The 21707-nt window shown below is 42.4% G+C and overlaps 1 protein-coding gene across 1 annotated transcript; it reads left to right on the plus strand.

Annotated features, from left to right (window-relative positions):
• The first annotated feature begins 3 nt into the window (after positions 1-3).
• STIL (STIL centriolar assembly protein) lies at positions 4-18835 on the plus strand. The gene is made up of 16 exons (XM_063407123.1): positions 4-343; positions 1384-1491; positions 1806-1921; positions 2031-2218; positions 3166-3413; positions 4232-4315; positions 4428-4514; positions 6111-6258; positions 7337-7446; positions 8240-8354; positions 9162-10208; positions 11483-11645; positions 12386-12611; positions 14513-14705; positions 15296-15549; positions 17326-18835. Exons 2-16 carry the CDS (start codon positions 1400-1402, stop codon positions 18137-18139), a joined length of 3885 nt encoding a protein of 1294 aa, XP_063263193.1. The 5' UTR covers positions 4-343; positions 1384-1399; the 3' UTR covers positions 18140-18835.
• The last annotated feature ends 2872 nt before the right edge of the window (positions 18836-21707 follow it).

The following is a 21707-nucleotide window of genomic DNA, read 5'->3' on the forward strand; positions in this document are numbered from 1 at the left end:
GCTGGCGGTTGGTTTCCCCGGGCCGCTCTCTGATTGGCCGAGCGGGCCGTTCCCCTCCGAGCGTCGATTGGGCAGAAGCTGGTAGAGGGGGCGGGCTCTGCGCTCTGATTGGCTGGCGGGGCGGAGGGCCGGCCGGGGCCGCAGAAGGCGCCGGGGCGGGCGGGACGCGGCGGGAGCGGCGGTGCCGGAGTGGGAGCCCGAGGTGGCACCGGCGCCGCTCCTCCCTCACGGCCGCTGTCCGGCCGCGCCGGGGCTGCAGCGGGCGGGCCCCGCGCCAGGGAGAGGGAGAAGAGGAGAGGGCAGAGTTGCGGCCCTGCCCGGACCCCGTTGGGTCGGATCTGAGGTACCCGCTCGGCGCCGGGAGGGCCCGCATCGCCCCAGCCCCGCCGGGCACACCGCGCCCGGTGCCCCGGGCTAGGGCGGCTGTGGGTATAAAGAGCTGTGGGAGGAGGGGGAGTGGGCTTCTGCTTCATGCTTGTCAAGTTGAAACAGTGGGCTTTAAAAAATTTCCCCATTTTATAAACTTAAGTTTGAGGCTTGTTTGGGCATTTGGCTTTTAAGCGGAATTAATTAACTGCCGCTGGAAGCATCAGAGATGGCCGAGTTCCTTGGAGGACTGCCTTAAAAATAAGTTCTTTCCTGGCAAGTTGAAATGTAGAGGAAGCACCTTTGCTTGGCAAAGTTTCATGCTTGAGATAACTACAAAGAGACTTCTGGCTTATTTGTTAAAAGGTATTGAGGTATTTGCCAAATGGTATGGGCTGTCAATTGTTTTGTATGTTGCTTTGTTTAGGCGCCTCAAAAAAAATCTAATCCTGCTTGTGTGAATAAGTTAATGTGATTACATAGTAATTTCTGCAGGGCTCTTTGAAGTCTGACTGCAAGTTTTGCACTATAATATTTGAGTTAAGCCAAGGCTTTATTTCAGAAGTCTTCAAAGTTTAAGTGGTTTGAATGCTTACTTGAAATACGAAGACTAAAAGAAGGCTTTGGGAAGCTGATCTAGTGTTAAATTTGCTAAATCAGGTTTTTTTGTGCCATGGGAGTTTCTGCTTAGTGATGACTCTTTTTCTCGCTGAGTTATATTCAAGTAGCTCTTCATTAAACTTTGTTTTCAAGCTTGTATTTTGGCCTATAAATCTTCCAAAGTTCCACAAAGAAACTGTCAGGTGAGCAAAAAAGGTTTTGTGTTGGCTTCATAACTCGACAGTTTTGTAGGACAAAGTTTCTGTTTTGTTGGCCTGAACTTGAAACAAAAAAATACCAACAGTTTCTATATCCTGTTTGTTGGTTTTCTTACTGTGTCATGCCTTTGTTTTTTGTTTTAAAGACTGTAAGATAACAATGTATCTTAATCCATGTTTTTATCTCTGATCTTCCCAGATTTGTTCCCAAAAGGATGGTTCCTTTCAGTTTCCCTCTGTCCAAGTGTGCACTTTGGGACCCAATGCCCATGGGCGATGTCATTGGCGCACACATCACCTATTACAGGTATCCATTTTCAGGGAAGCTAAAGGTTAAAATAAGTAATGGATTGTGTGATGCAAAGCCTCATTTTGTCTTTTGATTCTGTTGTATAGCAAAGGAAGCAGTGTGTTTATTACAAGTGTATGGGGATTTTCACTGGAAAGATTTCAGTTTCCATTCCTTTCCTTTGTGTAACACAGTCCAATGGCTTGAAGGTGCATCAGTCTAGAGTAACTTAAAATATCTTTCCGTTTTCTTCCCATATGGATAAGTGATACTTTTTTAAAACAAATATTAAAAAGAATTTGTGATTTAAACTTGTGTATGGTCTCTTTTAGAAACCCTAGACTCTCTCTGCTAGAGAAAACCTTGCGGCTTGCCTATCGCCATGCTAAGCAGAATGAAAAGAAATCTTTTTCCTGTTTTTTGCTTGGGACCCTGGCAGCAGATGAAGGTAATTCTAAACGTGAGGTAGACATGCAGTATTGGTGGGTTGAGTAAGCGGTTGTTAAGCAGCCTGAGCTGTTGCTCTTGGACTCTAACCTTATTTATTTATTTTGAAGATGGGGAAGGCATAACGCTAACAATAGATCGCTTTGATCCTGGCCGAGACGTTGCTGGTGGATCGGGCAAAATTCCAACTGCATCCCTTCCTGGAGACTTTTTGGTTCCATGTACAGTTAATGCCTGGGGACCTTGTTCAGATAATATAATAGTGCACAGTGCTGAAGATATCAGCTTGGTTTTCAAGGTAGGCAGCTCTTAGCAGCTTTTGGGTCTCTTAAACAGTGAACTCTCTGCCAGGCAGGACACTGGACTATACACAGAGCCTGATTTCCAGCACAGCAAGGTCATGGCTGAAGCAAGACTGTGTGAAATGAGCTGCTTGAGTGTCATTGGAAAATGTATTGGAAACTGTTAAAATCAGTTAATCCTCACAGGCATTTAAGGATCACACAGTCTTTAATCTTGGACGAAAATCTTGCTGCTGAGTTTTTCAGCTGGTCTAACCAGCAAAACAAAAGCAATTGCAGCAAACTTACTTAAACAAGAGAAAATAGCTTTTTTGGTCTTTTTCCTCAAAACTGTCATTAATCAGTTGCAATATTTGGGCAGTTGTTGCTGAAGTGTTGCTAGGCAAGTGACCCGCCCAAAACGTGCAAAGCCCTTGGTAGGTTCACAGCCATAGCTGAAATGTGTGCTCTGCTGTAGACATGTAATCTGCTAAATGCACTTTCTGTCCTTGTAAACTTCTCCCTGTAGTTGTTGTAGTGTGTATTTTATAATATTAATTTAGCCTGCCTCACACCTGAACTTGCTCATGATGATACATCCAGATGTTAAATTGCATATTTCTTGAATGCAAGTAAGAAAACTTTAACAAATCAGCTTGAGCCTTTTAGTTGTCTGTTATGTTAATTTTTATATAATTGAAGTAACCCCAAGTTTTCTAATACATCATAAAACAATGCTAAGGTGTGCATAGCTGACTTTCAAGTGTATTCTGCATTATTCATTTTATTCAGTAGAGCAGTGAGCTTTGGAGACCTGGGTTAACGGCTTTTTGTATAGTACCTGCTGCAATAGTAGCTGTGATGAATAATTTGAGTTCCTAGTGTAATGCATCTTGAATCGTGGTAATCATATGAAAATAATTTAGTGTATTTAACTCTTTTTTTATTTCTCTCTTACTTTTAGGGTCTGCAGCAGAGTCTGTGCAGTAAAGAATCTCTGGATCTTTCCAAACTGCTCACTGTTAGAGCTCACATTGTTTTCACAGAAAACCTGGATAATCTACACTTTAATTTTCACTGGGCTTCTCTTACTGTGGCAAATATTTTGGAATACACCCCTGTGAAGTCTGTCCCAATTATTCCAACAGCCCTAGCTAGAAATTTGAACAGTCCTATGAATATTGCACAAGTTCAAGGAACTTACAAATGTGGGTGAGTAAAGGGTGATGCTAAAACTGTCAAAGCTGCCTGGCAGTTTCTTGCCTTTCCTGAAGGAGGTGGATAGGAGAGATCTCAACTGTACTTTGCTTTTTAATAAAATAACTGTCACAAAAAAGGCATGTCTTCTGGCCATGGAAATATATTCAAAGTTATGAATAAGAAACAGGAAATGGGGTGGAACATAAACATTAACTGGTTGAGTAGGAGTTCTTGCTTTTGGCTTCAGTGAAAGGATCTTCCTTCTGGGGCAGGAGAACACACCTCTAGTTAACATAATAAATATAAACAGCTTTTTAAACATCATCAGTGCTTGCCCTGCAATGAAAATGAGACCAAAGCTTTTTTTTTTGTTAATTGTGCTTCTGAGATGTTATGAGGAGTCATCATTCTGACTGGTAACTAATTTAGTAGGATGACCTAAGGATAGATTAGGGAAATAATGTGAAGCAACTGAATATCATTATATTTGGACTGGGACTTTATGAATGCCTCTCTGAAAGTTGTTCTTCAAATTTAACATGACTTGCACTTTGGGATTTGTTATGAAGACTAATTCTAGTATTCACTAAAAATACTGTGAATAGTACTAAGTAATTTTTGTCCTTGATAACTCTTTGATACACAGGGAATTGCTGAAAAGCTGGGGAGTTGCTGTTAGGTGTATGGAGTAAGAGTAGTTTTGATTTTTTTTTTCCCTTAAATTTCTTTTTTTACTGTATTTTCTAAACTTGTACTTGTCTCTTCAGGATTTTTTTCTAAAAAACTGCCTTCCAAAATACTAAAAAAACCCAACTTTTGATTTGTTTCAGCTACCTTACTATGGACCAAACACGGAAATTGCTTTTGCTGCTTGAGTCTGATCCCAAGGCTTATGCTCTGCCATTAGTTGGAGTGTAAGTGTTTGTCCAGATTAACACACACACAGATTTGAGATGTGTCTGAGTGATTGCACAGCAAAAATTTGGTAACAGAACTGTCTCTAATTAGATTTTTTCTTATTTCTAGTTGGCTGAGTGGAGTTACTCATATTTATAGTCCTCAAGTCTGGGCCTGTTGCTTGCGGTATTTGTTCAGTTCTTCAATTCAAGAAAGGCAAGTCACTTTTATAGGTAACACACAGAAGCTATTGGCTGCCTAAAAAAGTATTCCCCAGAAATGCATGACAGCATGGGCTGTGCTCAAAGATTTTTGAGGAAATTCTGTGATTTATATGTTGTATAGAGGTAAAGCTGTCTGGTTTAAATGTTCTTTTCAATTTTGGCTTCTGCACAAAAATTTTCTGTGACTGAAATGTTGGAAAGGTAAGCTGATATCTCAAAATCAGAAAAGGGTAAACATTAATATCATTAAGGTCACTGCATTTTAGTTCAAATAAAAAGCCACCAGCAGAAAACAGTAATTTAAACAGTGGTGGGATTTTGTTTTTGATCTTTCCTTAGGGGTATTTTCTTTCAGAAAAGTTTTCTTCCTGGTAGTGCCTGACCAGCATATTGAGGCATATTGATTTGCAGCCTATGGTGTCCTGTTATGACTTCCTGTTAAATATTCAGTTTTTTAAGAGTGTTTGCATTGCGGGTTATTTTTTCATTGTGATATTAGTGGATAATCATTCCTCGTTGTCTACATTTTTTCACCTGTGATATTTGCCAAGATGTTTATAGTTTGAAATTGCCCTCAGGTAAATGAGACTCCAAAATATGCTGTATGCATAAGCACTTCTGATTGACCACACTTGTTTTTAAATTATGAAATACAGACACGTTTGGTGAACAGATGTGTCTGCAATTACAAAATAAACTTCTTTCCCTTAACAACTGAAATATGTCCAAACACAGATAAGAGACCAATTAGATTATTAGATACGCAATTTGGATGCTTGACTCTCATTAACTTTCACTGATGCCATCATGGAGGTGGATTAAGGAGATTTGATGAACCATGCAAACAGCATTAACCTCTGCAGGCTAACTGCTTAATCTGTGCATCATACATTAACTCTTTAAATTGTAAGTATAATTTTGAAGTTGCATGAATGTGTTTTTCAAGCATCCTGTTTCTACTGTTTTTTCTATCACATGTATTATTTAATGAAAAAGCAAACAAATCAAAAACTCCACAAAGAAGCATGCTACAAGTGCTATAAAAAGAAAAGTATTCTGAAAGTAGTATTACCTTTTCCTGGAAACACACATCGTTATTATCCTTGAACTTGTGTTAAATGCTGATTGTTATGTGCTATTCTCAACTTGTAGGAAAAAAACTTCAATATAATTTTCCTTAAAAAAATCTTTTTGTTAATTAGTGTTGTTTGAATGTTTAGGGATAATTAAGTCACTAAGTGTCTTTATAATGCATCTTCAACTGAAAACTAAAGAAAATAAAACACAGTATCATTCTTACAAATGTTTTCTTCTGTGTTATGTTTAAGCTATTCCAGGAATTCATTTGAAGTACTAAGTGATCATAAACGTTTGAAATACAAAGGAGATGGATTATTCCCATTTCTCTACTTTTCTTTGATTCTTGCATGTGGCTACAGTAATAAATCTGCATTGTCTGTAGCTCAGCACCAGTCAGAATGCTGAGACTGACCAGTTTGCTAAACTGTGTGAAAATTTTCTCACTGTACTGAAAATATAAGGGTTTCATGTTTAAGCTATTTAAAGATGTGTTTTTCTTCTGTTTTAGGGTTTTTTCAGAATCTGGGAGTTTTCTTATTGTGCTTTATTCATTGACACACAAGGAACCAGAGTTTTATGAGTGTGTTCCGTGCAGTGGGCAGACTGAGCTGGGCTTTCAGATCCTAACTTGTCATGAAACAGTTCACCTCTTCAAAGTAAGTGTCTTGCTTTCCTCCTGCCTCGTGGTTCTTCAAAATTTGCCTTAAAAAGAGTCATTATGATGTGACCCAAATGGATCTGCAGTGTTTGAAAATGATGTAGCTCTATAAAGCTTCTTTTTCCTAGGGACTACTAGGAAATTCAGTTTGTCCCTCAAATTGAGAAATGACTTCCAAAGTCAGCACTGCTCACTTTTCTAATAGCATTAAAACATCTGTCTTTTAAGTACACTGTGCTGTGTTGTACTTGCTTAGTGTTCCTTCCTACTAGTGACCTTCTGGCCTTATGAAACTCAGACTTCCTATGGTATTTGTGACTCTGGTGTGCTGTGTTCACATCTGGGTGATGCTTGCTGGAGAGCAAAGCTGAGTATTGTGCTTTGCTTGAAGCTGAATGCAAAAAGGAATTCAGAGGTTACAAATTTCATCACAGTTTTATCATGGCAAATTTTAACTTAGTGCAAAGGAGCTCTCAAAGAATTTGATGCTAGAAGTCTGGGAGATGGCTAGTAAGGTTTGAGGAAGTTCTAGGAAATGTGCAGAACCTGAGGCTGAGTTGTTAATTTACTCAGTAAATGCTGCTATGCTCTGTCAGAGAAGCAGTGAGTGTAATGTGTATGCTATGCTGTGTACTCAGTTCTCTTCCTAATTGAATTTCCTTCTTCAGGGCTGCCTTTAGCCTAGGGACAGCTTAGCTTTCTGAAGATGACAGATCTCTCCACAGAAGCTCACTGTTGTCTCCAGGAGTTGCCTAGCTGTGGTGTGTGAAACAGTTCAGGAACGTTTGCAGTTTCCTGTAGTGGTGACAGCCCTGGAGGAGTATCTGAGCAGTTACAGTGAGGAAGCATCTGCTCCTGACTATAATTAGCCCAACTACTTCACAGAGTAGCAGGGAGCAGTGCCTAACAGGAAGGGAAGTTGCCTGCTTCCTTGTAGTGGTGAAAAATTTGAAAGTAGAGGACAAGCAGCAAATAATCATGTAAATGTCCTTAAAGCTGTTTCTTTGGGAGTAGTACCTCAGTGATTGAAAGTTTGAAAGTTTCATGCTTCACAAGTGTGGAACATTTAATTCCAGAATGTTGAACCATCAGACAAGAGCTCTATCCAGTTTGAGTTGAGTGCAGAAAACCAAAATGCAGAAACTGAGTTCTTCAGCAGAATTTGCAAGAAACTTCCAATCAAAAGGTAAATCTCTCAGATGCCATTTATATGCAAAAATGAAATATTTATTGGATGAGGCTTTTGATCTATGTGTTGGTTTAATGCAATTCTCTTGCATTAAAATCTGTGTATGTGCTTTTGTTTATTCCTCGAGTTAATATTTTTCTAGTAAAATGGTCAAGCTGACTGTATTCCAAAAAACCTACTTGGTACTGGTGGTTTTAATTTATACAGAGGATGTTTCTAAAAAGGCTTCCTCACTGATGAGGCTTAGTTCACTGTATTAAGCTTTAAGTGAGATCTGTCCTTTGAAGCAAATCTCTGCTTGAAATCTACCTAGATCAGAAAAAAATCCTTTTTTTTCTTCTTGGAGATTTCAGAGCTCCAAGACCTGGATAGGTTGAAACTTAGTAATTTTTAAGAACCTAGCTTATCCATCAAATTTTTATATATGACTAGAAGATGGCCTTCATTTTCTTTCAAACAATGTTACAATCTTTACTGTAGCATCTCCTATCTTTTTACTATAAATCAATGCTTTGCTGTTAGAATGTCACTTAAAAGGTGTGTTTGTGTGATGCTGTGTGGAGGGAGGGTTTGTATATTCTTGCCCAAAAGCAACATTTGTATTTTCATTGTTTGATCTTAGAACTGTTTGCTGGGTGAACTCCCCAGCTAATCAGGGAGAAGAGAGATGGCAACTGCTTCTTAGAAAAATGATGCACTGTAGATGGCACATTGAAAAACATAAAGTTTCATGTTACTGCTGCCAAATGTGACAAGGAAACATTTTTACTTTGATTTGTTCTGGTTTTAGTCCTCCCCACAGCTCTTCACCCAGCAAGTTGTCAGCAAGTGATCATGACTCTGGTGTGGAAGATGAGGATTTATCCCCCAGACCAATTCCAAGTCCTCACCCAGTGAGTCAACAGGTAACTACAGAAATAGTTGTTCCTGGTGTCTCAGATGTGACACTTAGAGCAGCAAAACTCACTGTAAAGGAACTGGAGACTGTTAAAGGCTCTCTCTGTAAATGCTAGCAGGGAACAACAGAATTGAAGAAATGAATCAAGAGTCCCACTCCTTCTCTAGTTAACCTGCCATTTTTCCAGGATTCTAGACACTATAATTCCTGTAATGCTATGATTTGGGAACAGCGAAAGTAGTTTCTACTTTAGGAATCTCATTCTTGTTGAATGCAAGAGCTGTAGTGTCTGAGACAAAGACAGCAAGCTCTTGCTGTCCTAAATAGGACATTTATTTCATTTACCCAAAAGATCTGCTGCTCTGTCCCTTTTTTACTAAAGTGTATACAAATGCAATAAATACCAGCCCTTGTACAGCGTAGGTCCAGAGGGATGTGATAATTGTGTATAAAATATGTTCCATTGCAGGTATCTCCTGCATCTAAGAATAGCAAGAGGGAACATAGAGTCCACCTCTAGAAGGGGAATATCTATACTCTGAAATGTACTCCCAAATGACATGGAGCATTCGTTTGGCAGACATGGCTGTTACACTATATGAAAGCAATTTTCCTTTCAGAATGTTCCTAAAGATATTGCTGCTTTTTCTGGATTCTCCAATCTTTTAGGAACGTATTTAACATATGGTTGGTTTAGAGCTGATAATCATCATATATTGATTTTAAATGAAAACATTTTCTTTAAGGAAATTCTGCATTCAAAGAGCAGCCAATGTTTTTAAATTACCATACACGTGTGTAATTGTCCTTTCAGGTTACCAAAATTTTTCCTTCGGTGCCGGAGCTGTCACTTATTTTGGATGGGAGCTTCATAGAATCAGGACAATCATCTAAGCCTGTGGGGACTTCAAATGCCAAAAGTCTACCCACAGTGCCAAATCAGCCAATTGAAAAGAAGTGGTGCATGAGATCTAAGTGTCCCCCCAGCCAGCACTCTGAAGACAGGCAGAACTTTCCTACTAATATGGGAGATCCCTCTTTGAGACGATTACCAACTCCTATAAACCAGAAAATTCCACCTTCAGTGCCTTGTAGAGGAAAACAAGTTCTACTACAGCAGCAGGTGCAGTGTAAGAAGGCTTCCTCTCAATCAAGAAAAAGTTCAGGATCATCTTCTCCTTCAACTCCCTGTAGTGGGCCTTCCCCAGATGCATCTGTGCACCACCCCAGGAAGCCATTGGAAAAACTTGTATTAAATCCTGACAGTGTCACATCCCAGGGAGAGCCTCTGGCTAGGAGAGCATCAATACCTGCTTCCAAGCAGCTTCCTGCTGTTACACAGCCAGTCCTCCACAGCTCTGCTTTGTCACCACAGAGCTGCAGACAGCCACCAGACCTGCAGGTGCCAGTTCAGGTGTCACCTTCCTGTCCAGCATGCAGCTGTCAGTGTCCTGCTTCTCTCCAGTACAATCCCATAAACTCATGGCAAGGAGTTGGTAAAATGAGCCCCAACCACGGAGCGGAAATCCAAGTGGAGGTGGCTCAGCAAAATCCTTGTGCAGTGTTCCATCACAATACCATTTGCCCAAATGTTTGCTGCAACCCAGGATATGCCACAAGCAGCCCTATAAATGTGAGATATCCTGGGAAAACAGGGAGCTGTTCTCTTGACAGTGGCTTATCACCTGGAGTAAGGATGCCATCGAGCCCCTCGAGCCTGCAGTGCTGCGCAGCCCACTCGCCGTGCCTGCCCTGCCCTGCTCCTGCAGCAGCACCAGATAATGGCATGATGGGATTATCTCCAGATGCATTCCGCCTCCTCACCGAGCAAGACAGGCAACTCAAATTACTGCAGGCTCAGGTTTGTGGAGATGTCAGCTTTCTGCTCTGCCCTCTCCGTGATTATGCTTTGATTGCTCCCCTGCCAAAGGAATTAAATTAATTGTTGTCTATCTGTGTTGGAACAAGGGAGCCTGTCATACCAGCTGGAGTCTGGGCATGGAGAAGGGACTCAATTAGCTCTACCAATTGGTGTCCCTTTAAAAATTATTTGACTTATATCTCATTAAATTTTGCATTTATTTTTGTGGTGTTCCCGTAACATGAAGATTTGCTTTTAGTAGACTGTAATGCAAACTGATACACTCTTTGTATAAATGCTTTTCTACTTAAATGCTTATTTGTGTAAAAAAAAAAAATCCATAGGCTTTGGAATTATTGTGAACTTAAAGATGAAGCACAAATGTTCACATATGTTGCTTTTTCCACCTTCAAGCCTGCAGCTCCCTGAGCTGTTGCTTCGAAAACTTCAGTTTTCTGCATCGATTCCTGATTCATCAGGTCTTTGCTGTGCTAGAAAACTGGACTTTGGGAGTCTTGCTGTGTTCTGTTGCCTCACAAGGTTAAGTTTCTTTAAAATACCAGCCCCTTGATCAATCTGCTGGCCCTGTATTTTGCAGGCTATGACTTGGGGCTGAAGAGCCAGAGTTTAAATTTTGCTGCTGGTGATGAACAATACAAAAAGGAAAGTTTGCAGTACTTGAACTAGAAAATTACACCTGGAATTTGTTTTTGGTATAGTTCCTGTATGTAAAGTCAGGCTACCAAAGCATGGATTGTGTGAGGGGAAACCCCTCCTTACTGCCTTCACTGTTACTGTATTTCTCCCTGGAGCTGCAAACTAATTGGTGAACAGGATGGATGAAAATCCTAGAGAGAAGATTGCCTGGCAACCTTAATTTTATCATTTAATTGCTTAGCTTTGTAATTAATACAAAGTTGGTGTAGGGACAGTTGGCATATAAATGCTTGGCTGGTAAGTCGGTTAATAGGCTTTGTGTGTGAATGAAAGGGAGGGAATACTTCCAGCAAGTGTGGTGCAAATAGGCTTTACCCAAGTTGTCTTGGTGCTGCCTCTGCCAACGTGCTTAAACATCTTTGCTAGCTCTGCCAACATCAAAATTGGTGTTTTGATTTATGCTGTGTGCACTGCTGAGAACTGGAAGGTGTTCAGACCACTGTGGCAGCGCAGCCCGTGTTTGAATCCAGATCTTAGCAGAACCCAATTAATTCCCTTTTGCCTGCTACAGCTTACATTTTCTTGTGCAGAGCCTAACTTTGTGCTGGCTGTTGCAGATCCAGCGCTTGCTGGAGGCGCAGGCTCGCCAGGCGGGCTCCGGGGAGGCGGCAGCAGCCGGGCGGGCTGTGCAGGCGAGGCCAGGGGACCTCGTATCCATGGAGACACAGACCTCACCGCCACCGCTCAGGAGGAGAGGCGTCAGCGTTGCCGTGAGCACAGGTAACGCCGCATGATTTCAAACGGGCTGGCACCGCTTCTTCTGGACGTTTCTGTGGTTTGTTTGAGCGTGGAGGAAATGTGCAGAAATGCTGAAGCTGTGCAAACATGCACCTAGATCCAAAAAACACTTGAGTTGTTGAGGTGTTGTTTGCAAGTTCAGCCTGGAGTTACTTTTGTCTTTGATTGCCATCACTGAAAGAATTATTTTTCCAATAGCTTTAGAAAGGTGTTCTGTTTAAAATGGTGTCTTGTTAAGACATAACTCCACATCTTTTTTGATTTAATACACTGTTTTGAAAAGTATATAGCTTCTGTGTCATATAGTGTTCCAATAAATATATTATTGATGTTGTTTGTAAGTCATGCATGAAGAGGAGATTGTATATGCTTTAATTTAGGCAAGTTATGCAGCTGTATCTGTACAGCTGCATATTAACATATTAGTTCCTCTTAAATCCATGGAAATGTGGTTAGTCTGGAGGAAACTTTGAAACAGGCTCAAGGTCAATACATTAAAATTATTTAATACAACTTTTTTTTTTATCAAGTATACTTTGGAAGAAACTAGGACTTGAATGATGTTTTGGCAACTTTTAGCTGATTTAAACTGTAAATTACTTTTAAAATGTTGAAAGAAACATGAACAGGAGAAAATTATTCCTCTAGCTATACAAAGCCAAAGGGTCTCAGAAAAAAGTAATGACTCTTCCTGAACAGTTAAATGTTTAATTTTATCCTAGGTGCCAGTTTATTTTGGAATACAACCTCAGAAAAACAAGGCAACTCTGTACCACAAGGGAAAAAAGAGGATGGAGAGATTTCCAAGGAGGATATAAGCATTTCAATTAATGCTGAACAAGATGCAAGTAATACAAGTATTGCTTCTTCCTTAAGGGTGGTTGACTTGCCCAGCTTTGTAGAGAGTATTCACCTTGTGGAAGAAGGGACTAATCAGAACCCTCCCCAGTAAGTAACAGAAACACCCTGTGCTCACATAATGTGCTGAAATGCCTTATGTAAGTTATTACTTCTGTATTATTTTTTTCTTCAGGAGTTATAAATAGTCTGACCTCAGCTGTTGTGTTCTCTCCCTTCTTTATTTTTTTTAATTATGCTTTGAATTGTATAGCTCACCAAAACACAGCTGCCTTTAGAGTCTGCATTTATCAGTCACGCAGGTTTAGCTCGCCTACCTATCAGCAGCAGCTGATGGCAAAAGCCTTTAATGTGCAAAAGCATGCACTGTGCTGGCAGCACTCCTTTTCTTACCTTAAATCCTGACTGCAAAAGGGGGTGCTGCTATACTCACTTGTTTTCCTACAATGGCTTTTCCTTGTCAGCATTCAGAACTCTTCCAGTTCTGAGGGGCTTGGGATGAGGAGTTTGTAATTATGTGGCTGTTCCCTGAATTTCTCCTTATTTTATGCCTGATTACTTTGTGTGTGGTGTATGCAGATACTGACTTCACTGCTGTTAATTTAATTATTTTTAAGCTCAGTTTCTTTATAGTGTAGTGACTAATCTCAGACTAATTTGGGAAGTGGTTTTAAAAATGCTTTTAATTATCTATATGGATGCTATTTCTATGTAGGAATAGCTCAAAAATGTAGCACTTTAGTGATCTAATATTGTCTGAGTATAAAAAACCAAAGGAGGGGGAATACCCTTCCAGTTAAATTAGGTTCCTAAAATACTCATATCGGGAAAAATGATGGTAATTAAGCTATAACCTGTTCATAGTCCTTGATTAAAGTACTGTCTGCAAACATATACTGCTACCAGAAATATTATGGATTCAGATCAATCTTATGAATATTGTATTTTAGGACAATGGCATCTTAAGGGTCTCTTCAACTTTGATTCATAAATCAGTAAAATAGCTGTAAAGTATCTTATAGTGAGAATGTAAACCATCACCCAGATTTCTTTGAGGAGGAGGATGGGAACATTTTTGGGAATGATGAATAATTGCCAGTGTAACAGTAGCTGATAACCTACATTGACTATCTGGTATGTCACGTGGTTTAAATCTTATCGCTTTCAACACAGGCAATTGATCAGTTGAGTTCTGAAATTCCCTTATCTTACACTTGTCTCCTCAGGAGGAACAGGAAGGGGGAGGAGGGTTGCTGGTGGATCTTCTTGGGATGATAGCAGTATTGATATGTCTGGTCTCCAAGGGCTTATGCAATGCACACACCAACTGAGGGGGGTGCAGAGCATCATGTTGTAACTCATTCAGTGTTTGCCCTTTTTAGCCTTTATAACTCCTCTTTCACATCTCTTATTGAAAAATATTTCAATTAGGTGTGTGTTCTCAGTTTGTGATACTCACTGTGCATGTGTGTACCTGTAACTGTTTTTGAGAAGTTTTTAAACCGCCACAGGAATCCCGTGATAAGTTCTGTACCCTGGTAAAAGCAGCTTTTTGCACAAGTTGTGTGTCAGAGCATACAGAAGATACTTGTTCCTAAAGACTTATAAGTGAAATGCTGAAAACATAAATTCCAAATCGTTAATAACTTTCCTTACATCTGGTTTAAGTCACAGAGTGTCACTGAGTTGTGGCTAGTCCAGAGATGCCATTGCCACTTTCAAATGATCTTCTGAAAAACTAGTCAGGCTGTTGTAGTTGCACACTTCTATTTTTTATTGTCTATTTCCTCAGTCCTCAAATGATTTTTGAGAGGAAGTGACTGCACAAAGGAGCAAAGCCTTGAGCAGCAGGCAAAATTAAAACCCGTTATGTTTGCAGTACTTGATTGTTCTCTTCCCCTGATGTTTGTGGAAAAATAACAAACATATAGTAATAATGATGCTTTTGCTGTTTCAAGGAAGTATGTATCTATCTTGGTGTTCTCTTCCAGAACTGGAAACGTTTCCCAAGCACTTGCTCGTGGTTCATCCTTGGAAGAAAGCGTCAGTGTGTCTTTACAGAAAGAGCCATCGGAGGGAGCCAGGAGCCAGGTGGTGGTAACAAGTGAGCAGAGCTCGGAGCCACCCACCTCGCTACAGCCTCTGCAGCCCTCAGAGGAGCAGAAGCTTTACCAGGACTTACTGGTAACTCATGCACGTTTTATATTCTGCACTGAATACAACAGTCAGAACAGCACCCTGCTGAAGTTATGATGTGGTGTTGGCATGAATGAAAGCTGCGTGTGGTTTTCAAATTCACATTGTGCTCTACAGAAGGCTCCAAGTTTGTGGTTCTTCAATTTTTAAAAGTGTTTAAGTGGTTATTTTGTACTTCTCTTTCATGCATACATGGAGTACTTTCTATTATCTAATAAATAATAATTCTTCTATTCAAGGACATCAGCTGATAACTTCCCAGATTAGTGGCCTTTAATATAACATGACATTTTACCTTTAAGTCCCTCAAAGTGCAGATATTTTAATCTCGAAGAATATCAGTATTGTGATGTGTTTAAATTCAGAACAGACTCTTATAGAAAGCTTGAAGTGTAAGATGTTCCAGTGTTTGACTACACTGCTGTGAGTTTGATTGCATCTGAACTGTATCTCAATTTGCCTTCTTTGTCAGAATAAGCTATTAATCCACGAAGTTGTGTAAGAATAAGTCGGGATTTTGGTATTTGACAGTCCCTGTATGTCATGATGTTTTTGCCATGTGCTCCCTTTTTCTGTAGGGCCAGGTAAACCACCTGTTAAAGACCTCAGAAGAGCAAAATCACTTGCCTTTAAAATCAGGATTTGTTATTGGTGATTGTCCCACGTATCAGGATATTGAGAATACAGCAGAAGTGGCTCCAGAGGGTGACACAGGAGGGGTGGACAAAGAGAGTGTCATCAGTGCCACACTCAAGCAACTGAGGAGTCTTGGAGTGACCGTGGACTCACCTGGCACTATGAAGGAAAATACACACAAAGTGGAGAGTGCCAGGTAAATGCTGGTGGTTTTGAGTAGTAATGTGCAGATCCAACTGAAAATGAGTATCTGGCTCAATGAGTGAAGAGAAGACTGTTCACTACCACTGGGATTTGGGTGCACCTTGATCTACATTTCCTGCAAAATTGGAATGCTGGCTCATGCTGTGGGCATTTCAGATGGGTTTAAGAGCTCTGCTAGCAAAACTCAGATTATTTAAATATAACACAAGTAGCTCTTGCTTGTTAGAGCACCTGGTGATTCTTAAGCATTGTGCATGCAATTCCCTAGAACAACGAGGAAGTTATGGGCAATTCTTTGGTTGTGTCAAAGTATTCTAGAGCAACTCTGGACTTGGGAGACTGAACATTAAGCAGCTGTGTATTTTGTCATTGCTTCTCAATCTTTGTCTGGCACTTTATCAGTATATGTGATATTGTTACTGTGGCTTTGGTATCTAATCAAAACTAGTTCTGTCTTAATTGCTTTTTACTGTGGGTGCTGTGCCTTGAGCAGAGAAAGTGCTGGGGAGGGAAACAGCCTTGTTGAAACAGAGGAAGGAACAGAGAAGTAACTTCTGAAGGAGGGCTTTTAGGCACAGGAATTTACTTGTGTAGCTGTGTAGGCATAGGATGACTGCCTGGTACAGCTTCACTTTCATCCTTATTGTCTTCTTGATCCCAGTGTGTAGCTGTTATGTAAACAAAAAAATCTAACCACCTCCTAATTCATCTTCTCTTCAGCCATGTGTCAAAAGCTGTTTCCAGTCATACAGTTTCTAACCTCTTTTCTCTCCTTTTTACTTGTATTTTATTGGGTGTTTTTCTGGAATTTCTGAACTGCCTTCCTGGCTGGAGTCTGTCAGTGTTCTTTTAACGTCAATAACGTGCTAACATGTGAACCCATAAGGCAAAACTGGAATTCTTGGGGTTTTTTTTCTTCAAACTTGGGGAGTGGGGTGGAGTTCTTCCTTCTGCCACTTTCAAGACTGATAAACAATTCTGAGAATAGGTCTACAGCTCAGTAGAGAAGGAAACAACAGTGCAGCTCCATAGCATAATAAGTGGTTGCTGTTGTTCTGAGCCAGTTTATTCTCCCTGGACAAACTTCAGAATTTGTGCTCAATTAAATAGGAAGGCTCTTAATTCTTAATATGAGGAGCTTGGGTTTGTGAACTAATGTATGATGTGTGAACTAAATGCAGTGTTTTATATACCATTACTGGTGTACCTGAGCTTGTCCTTTCAGTCTTTAAACACTTGATATATATACAAGAAATTGCTGCACCAGGCAACAGAACAAATGAACATTTCCCATTTGAGGATACTTCAAAATCTAGGACCTTGTAGACTTCTGGAAACACATGCTATGGTAGAGTTTGTGTAAAAATCCTGGAATTACCATGCATTGGGAAAGATATTCTTGGTCTCAGTCATTGGGCTTGTATTTCTAGCTATAAAATTTGGGCTGAATTCAGAGTTGTAGGATCAGGCACACATACTGTCACATTCACTGGTGAGAAAAGACCAAGAGCTCAAACCTGCTTTAAAGCCAAAGCCAGCTCTGTAACTTGCTAGAGATGGGAGGTGTATTTAAAGAAGGGGATATCATCCATCCTCCACAGTGTTTGGATACTGTGGGGGTGAGTAGCTGATTTGCAGTATGTGCAGATGTGATCTCAGTCCTGATATGGAGCTGTGTTCAGAAGAAAGAAATCAGTACAGTGAGCAAAATCGTGAAATTGATGCTTTTCCTGTAATGCTAAGGTAACTTTTTGATGCTTTATTTCAGCATTTTGGCGTGCATAAGTCCTGAAGCAGTGGTGCCTGGATTGAATTCCATGTCATTTGCCAATGTCAGCATGTGTCCCAACATTGTTGATCTGAGCATGGAAGCCAATGCCATAGCACTGAAGTATCTCAGTGAAAATCAGTTATCCCGACTGTCTCTCAGTCGCTCAGGCCAAAACCCTCCCACAGATTTCTCCTTCCACGACATCTTGCAAACAAACACAGACAAGAGCATGGTGGGTTTGAGTTTAATTTCACCCAACAACATGTCCTTTGCAACCAAGAAGTACATGAAGAGATATGGGCTGATACAGGGCGATGACAGCAGTGAAGAGGAAGAGGAGCTGCAGGCTCAAGATGGTAATTTTGGCCCTGTCAAAAGCAAAAGCATGCCAGACAAAAACTGTACTGCTGCACTGGACAGCTTGAGCCACCGGACTGAATTACCCAAAAGAATGGATGGAAGACTTCACCTAAAAAGTCACAGCAGGGAGTTGACTACTAATGCTTCTCCACCAGAATTAAACAGCCCTGTGTTAAGAAATACTGCAAATGAAATTTTTCCTCCCAGGACAGATCCAGCAGATGAAAACTCCCTTCAGTTCCTAAAGGATTTAAAATCAAAAACCAGATTGTTACCTGGGAGGGTTGAATTCACAGAACAACCCGTCAGGAAAGATGAAGGAGATTCTCAGGCCTTCCGTGGAAATCTACACACTCCAACCCTTGAAATGTTAAACCAGACAAACAGCATAAATTCTGTTGGCACCATTCTTGATGTGAAACAACTCAGGCAATTACCAAAGCTGTTCTGAACATCCCCTGAGATGGCTGCAACCACTGCTTCAAATCAGAGGGATCTCTCTATAAAAGACCACAGGAAACTGTGGATTGGGCTGTCTTTGAAGAGGTCACTCTGTTGTAGCAATGTAAAACTTGCAGAACTGAGTTTTCAGCCCAGCTCAGGGACAGCCACCTCAAAGTGCCTGGTTGAGGCAGTGCTGATCAGCATAGACATATGTGAGCACTTTTGTTTACAGTTAGGTGTGATTTTAAAGCATATTGAAGGTGAATCAACCTGAGCCCAAGATGTACTTTTAATATCATTTTAACAGTGGTGATTACTTGCGTGTTCTTCTGTTGACATTTTAACAACAGACTTTTCCATGTTTGTGCCAACTGTGAGCCACTGAGAATGTGTGTGGCAAAGCAGGGGTAACAGAGCTAAAGCACTAATTTCTAGAAGTTTGCTGAAATGCTCAGATTCCTGTGTGGGGGTTGTGTCTGTGGGGAAGAGAAGTATAACTTTGGCTTTACTTTGCATAAACTTATTTTGAATTCAGCCAAAATGACACATGTAACTCTGTGTATCATGAAATCTTTGAAGGAAAAGGGGGAAAGCTGGCACTTTTAAAACTTGTAATTTTTTTCCACCTCTATGTTTTCTATTTATTTAAAATTACATACTGCTCATAAAGGTCAAAGGTTCCATTAAAAAAAATTAATCTTCACTTGTCCAATGCTGCCTTTATTTAAGACACATGTGGCTTCCCAGTCATTGTTAAAATGGTTGACCTGAAGTTTGCTGGTTCACCTGCTACTGAACTCCTCAGGAATCTGGGTGGTGGGGTAAGCAGAAATAATAATTTACATTGTTCTGAATTAACACATAAATATTCTGTCACCAAGCACTCCAGTCTAATAATGAAACAGCTCTTTTCCATAACCTTGTGATGAGAATGTTGCACAAGGTGAAGAATTTGGCTGAAGAAAGTGGTGATTCATTCCCATTCCCACCATTCCTGGTGGGAGGACAGTGGAATGATGGTGGAGCCATGTGTTTTCTCACTGTTCTTTTAGTGCCTCAGCATTCTCTCACAGGCGCTGGAACAAACTTTGTTTTAGGGTTGGCATTGTCTCAAGGGCAGTTCAGCCAGTGGTGCTGACCTTGCCTTTCCTGTTCTGAGTGTTAAACCTGAGATTAAAACACACCGAAATCCCGGGCCTTTCCTGGTCAGATCTTAAGGACTGCAGTGTTAGTTCTTGGTATGTTTGAGTGGGCACTAATTGCTAATTATTTATTATAGAACTGGGCTGAGATAAACCATGTGCTGTTTTGAAGCCAGTAGAGAGAGAGGAAGGCAGCAGCTCCTTTTAAGCCAGAATTTCTCCTCTCACGCAGCCTCTTCCATCAACAAGGATATTTGCTTCCTTTCAGGAAAGGTGCTACTTTGCTGTGCTGAAAAATAAAACCTTTCTCAGTCCCTGAATCTCCCCTGGATCAGGCATAAGCTTATTATCTGCCAGCACATTTTCTGCTGAATCAGTCAAAAAATAGTTAATGTTTTTGAACATTCCAGTGAGATGAATGAGGCAATTCATACCTCTGAGCTATTGTTGCAGGGTTTTGTTCTTTGTTTCCTATTGTAAAATGTCTGGAAACACAGGAAGATGAGAGTTGTATTGGTTAATATTTTAAAGACTTTCTTCAAATGCTCAAGGGCTAGAAACAATTCAAAAACAAAAGCCAAACTACTTGCACACAGCTCAGGACAAGGGTGTGGTGTTATAATAAGTTATGCAAAGCGTATAATCCTGGACAGCAACCTCTGAGCAAGCAAAATGTTAATTTACTGGACCAAAACAAAAAAAAACCCCACACCCTTCCCTTTAAGCAACATTTTTCCTTTCACAGTGTGGTGCTGAGTAATTTCAAGATGTCTGGATTTTTTTTCCCTGAAGCATTTACTGCAATTTGAGGTAAAAAAAAAGAAAACACATGTAAAGTCAGGCCTAGCTTTGTTAACTGAGCACTGAAGCCCAAGCTCTAGAGCTGGCTTGTCAGGTGCTGGCATGGGTAAATGGGGCAACATTAAGTTGTTGGGGTTTTCTTCTATTGTTTCTGGCTATTCTTTATTATAATTAAGGCACGATGTTTATAGTGCTAGCTGAAAAGATGCTGGGCCTGCTTGGAGCAGCACTGACCGCTTTACTTCGGATCCTTGTGGTGCTCCCTGCCCTGACCAAAGGCTGTGATCCCTCTTCAGTGAAGTAAAGCTGCGGGCCGGAGGTGTGTGGAGCGCTGCCCCGGCTCCCACCGCAGCGGGCACGGGCACGGCTGGAACGGCCCCGCAGCAGCCCTCGGTGCTCAGAAGATGCTCGGCTTCCTCATCTCCCCCGCCCAGCGCCGGCTGTTCTATCTTTAACGCTTCCTGTTGGTAGAGGAGCCGGCTCGAACATGGTCGTGTTTCCTGGCGGGAGGCACGGCGGGCTCTGCGGCGCGTCGTGACCGGGTCCGCGCCGCCGCCCCCCGCACGCTGCCGGCATCGTGCGGGCTCCCTCAGCCCGGGACACGGCGGGGCCGCGCCGGGCCTGCTGGAAACCTCTCCCACGGCCGCGGCCAGAGCGGGAGGCTGAGGGGAAGGAGTGAAAGGAAGAATAACAGCTCCGGCATTTCCCGCTCCGCCAGGGCGCGCAGGTGGCGGGGAGACAATAGCGACCCCCGCACCGCGGCCCCGCCCCCCCCCGCTCCGCAGCAGGTGCGGCCGGGCCTCGCCGCCGCTTGTCCCCCGAGCCCCGCACACGGCCGGGGGCCCGGCCCGAACCCGGCAAAGGGCACCGGGGGTGTCCCGGGAGGGCCTCAGGCCGGGCCCCTTCCCTCCCGCCCCGCGCCGGGTTATTTCGGGGGTGATTTCGTTGATTTTCGGGTTCCCGCGCAGGCCGCTCCCCGCTGTTGCCTTTAGAGCCGCGCCACCCGTGGGTGCCCGGAGGAGCGGATCTGGGACCCTCCAGGGACTCCCGCCTCCCCCCTTTCCATTCGGGGAGCCTTTGGCATTTCGGGGAGGTTTCCACTCCTCCCGTCGCTTTGCGATCTCCTCGCAGGGCACCGCGACCCCCGCACGGCCCGCTGCCGTCCCCACGAGCCGCCCCGGGGCCGCGACGGCTTCGGCCAGCCCGGGGTTCCCTGTCCGGGCCCCAGCCCGGCCCGGAGCTGGCGGAGCCCCTTCCCCGACGGGGCGCTCAGCCGGGCCCGAGCTCCGGCCCCACGGGATGTGCAGCCCGGCCCGAGCCCCGCTGGCTGCCCCGCACTGCTACGGGGCGAGCCAGGGCCCTTTTCTCCCTTCCCCGATCCCCTTTCTCCTCCAGGCTCCACCGCTCACATCCCAAATTCCTCGAGGGCGAGATGTGGCGGCTCGGTACCCGCTCCGCTCCCAGTCCCCAGCATCCCCCAGCTCGGCAGGGATGCTCGGCCATCTCCCACCCCAAAGCGGGAGACGAGACAGGGAGCTCGCCCTAATTCAGCTCTTCAGCAAAAATGCACAGTGTGGGGGGACGAAGGCTGGGGATGGGGCCGCTTTTCTCCAAAACATCTCCTTTCGATGC

Source organism: Prinia subflava, chromosome 10 (genome assembly GCF_021018805.1).
Source record: "Prinia subflava isolate CZ2003 ecotype Zambia chromosome 10, Cam_Psub_1.2, whole genome shotgun sequence".
Taxonomy (NCBI): domain Eukaryota; kingdom Metazoa; phylum Chordata; class Aves; order Passeriformes; family Cisticolidae; genus Prinia; species Prinia subflava.

Excerpts from the sequence above, each read along its gene's own strand:
- STIL (XM_063407123.1), top strand. The coding sequence starts at position 1,400 with ATGGTTCCTTTCAGTTTCCCTCTGTCCAAGTGTGCACTTTGGGACCCA. Across the intron at positions 4,515-6,110 it reads AGTTCTTCAATTCAAGAAAG|GGTTTTTTCAGAATCTGGGA; the intron begins GCAAGTCACTTT and ends CTTCTGTTTTAG. Across the intron at positions 11,646-12,385 it reads CAGCGTTGCCGTGAGCACAG|GTGCCAGTTTATTTTGGAAT; the intron begins GTAACGCCGCAT and ends ATTTTATCCTAG.